At 39.5% G+C, this 2,326-nt stretch overlaps 1 protein-coding gene across 2 annotated transcripts in view; it reads left to right on the forward strand.

Annotated features, from left to right (window-relative positions):
• The window catches only part of RBM25 (RNA binding motif protein 25), a 51,111-nt gene that overhangs the window by 40,794 nt on the left and 7,991 nt on the right, over positions 1–2,326 (forward strand). For both annotated transcript variants that reach the window (XM_012656181.1, XM_012656182.1), the window contains exons 11-12: positions 174–396; positions 507–596. In XM_012656181.1, the coding sequence (XP_012511635.1) occupies positions 174–396; positions 507–596 (313 nt within the window). The remainder of the gene's footprint in view (positions 1–173; positions 397–506; positions 597–2,326) is intronic.

Below are 2,326 nucleotides of genomic sequence, written 5' to 3' on the forward strand. Positions count from 1 at the left end.
TCTCTTTAAGGTATCTCCATATTGCTTTCCACAGAGGTTGCACTAGTTTGCAGTCCCACCAACAGTGTATGAGTGTTCCTATCTCTCCACATCCACGCTAACATTTATTGTTTTGGGACTTTTTGATAAAGGCCAGCCAGTAGACTGAATTTTTAAATCTTTTGTTTACATAGAGAGAAGAGCAGAGATCGTGAAAGGGAACGGGAGCGGGAGAGAGAGAGAGAACGAGAACGAGAGCGAGAAAGAGAACGGGAGCGAGAGAGAGAGCGAGAGAGGGAACGGGAACGAGAAAGGGAAAAAGACAAGAAACGGGACCGAGAAGAAGATGAAGAAGATGCATACGAACGAAGAAAACTTGAAAGAAAACTCCGAGAAAAAGAAGCTGCTTATCAGGAGGTAAATTGAGGAAATGCCTTTATTCTTAAAGCTTGGAATACTTAGTATGCTAGTTAAAATTTGTAGCATCTTTTATGTAAATTTTTAAAGCTTTGAAATTTCTTTTTTAGCGTCTTAAGAATTGGGAAATCAGAGAACGGAAGAAAACTCGGGAATATGAGAAAGAAGCTGAAAGAGAAGAAGAAAGAAGAAGAGAAATGGTAAGATTCTAGCTTAAAATAAGTGATTTTTCAGATAAAAATCAGATCTTTGCTGTTAACTACAAGTAACTATAATTGAAATGTACAGGCTTCTCAGTTTGAAGATAATTTTTGTGGATTTCAAGCAATCTTTAGAAAATTTCAGTATACCAAAATCTTCTTTCTTGCTCTTTTTCAAATTTTTACTGCAAATAAAATTATCTTTTTGCACACCTTCAAAGTAAATTCATCATAAAGCAATGTATAAACAGAATTTACAGAACATTTTTGATTAAGAATCTCCAATATTTGGCTGGGCACAGTGGTGCATGCCTGTAATCCTAGCACTCTGAGAGGCCGAGGCAGGAAGATTGCTTGAAGCCAGGAGTTGAAGACCAGCCTGAGCAAGAGTGAGACTCCATCTCTGCAAAAAAATAGAAAAATTAGCCAAGTGTGGTGGTGTGTACCTGTAATCCCAGCTACTGGGAAGGCTGAGGAGGAGGATTGCTTGAGCCCAGGAATTTGAGGTAGCAGTGACACTGCGCTCTGGCCCAGGTGACAGGGTGAGACTCTGTCTCAAAAAGAAAAAACAAAACCATCAATCTTTAAGTATTGAATTGGTGCAGTGCATTTGAATGAAACAAATGGTATGGTGAAAAGAACTGCTTTTATAAATCAAAATTATTGTTTGTGTATGTAACATTTATGGTTTATCCTTACACTACCACACTATCTTTTCTTTTTTCTTTCTTTAATTTTTTTTTTAGGTGGTGGTTGTTAAGTTAGGATCTCACTATATTGCCCAGACTGTTCTCAAACTCCTGGACTCAAGTAATTCTCCTCCTTAGCCTCCTGAGTAGCTGGGATTTAGAGGCATGAGCCACCACACTCAGCTATTACTATTCTTTTACCTGTATGATGATTATAAAATGATTTTTCTTTTTGCATTTACACTGTTCATAACTTGTAACAGTGAAGCAGTTGGTATAAGTTGTTATAAAGTAAACTGATAAAAAGATAATTTATTTCATTATAGTATTCGCTTCAGCAGTATGTTCCATGTGTTGTGTCTTTGCCAGAATTTCATGGAAGTTTCTTTATCTCCAGGTTGGAGATTATTCTTCCAAAACCTTCACTGAATTTAGCAATCTTCTTTAAATAGCTTTTTTTTTTTTTTTTTGAGACAGAGTCTCACTCTGTTGCCCTGGCTCGAGTGAGTGCCGTGGCATGAGCCTAGCTCGCAGCAACGTCAGACTCCTGGGCTTAAGCGATCCTCCTGCCTCAACCTCCCAAGTAGCTGGGACTATAGGCATGTGCCACCATGCCTGGCTAATTTTTTCTATATATTTTTAGTTGTCCAGATAATTTCTTTCTATTTTTTTAGTAGAGACGGGGTCTTGCTCTTGCTCAGGCTCGTCTGGAACTCCTGAGCTCAAACAATCCGCCCACCTCAGCCTCCCAGAGTGCTAGGATTACAGGCGTGAGCCACCGCGCCTGGCCCCACTCATGTATTGATGGACACTTGGGTTGTTTCCACATCTTTGTAATTGTGAATTGTGCTGCTATAAACATTCAGGTGCAGGTGTCTTTTCATAGAGCGACTTTTGTTCCTTTGGGTAGATGCCCAGTAATGGGATTGCTGGATCAAACGGAAGCTCTACTTGTATCTCTTTAAGGTATCTCCATATTGCTTTCCACAGAGGTTGCACTAGTTTGCAGTCCCACCAACAGTGTATGAGTGTTCCTATCTC

This window comes from Propithecus coquereli, unplaced genomic scaffold, assembly GCF_000956105.1.
Source record: "Propithecus coquereli isolate 6110/MARCELLA unplaced genomic scaffold, Pcoq_1.0 Scaffold5, whole genome shotgun sequence".
Lineage (NCBI taxonomy): Eukaryota > Metazoa > Chordata > Mammalia > Primates > Indriidae > Propithecus > Propithecus coquereli.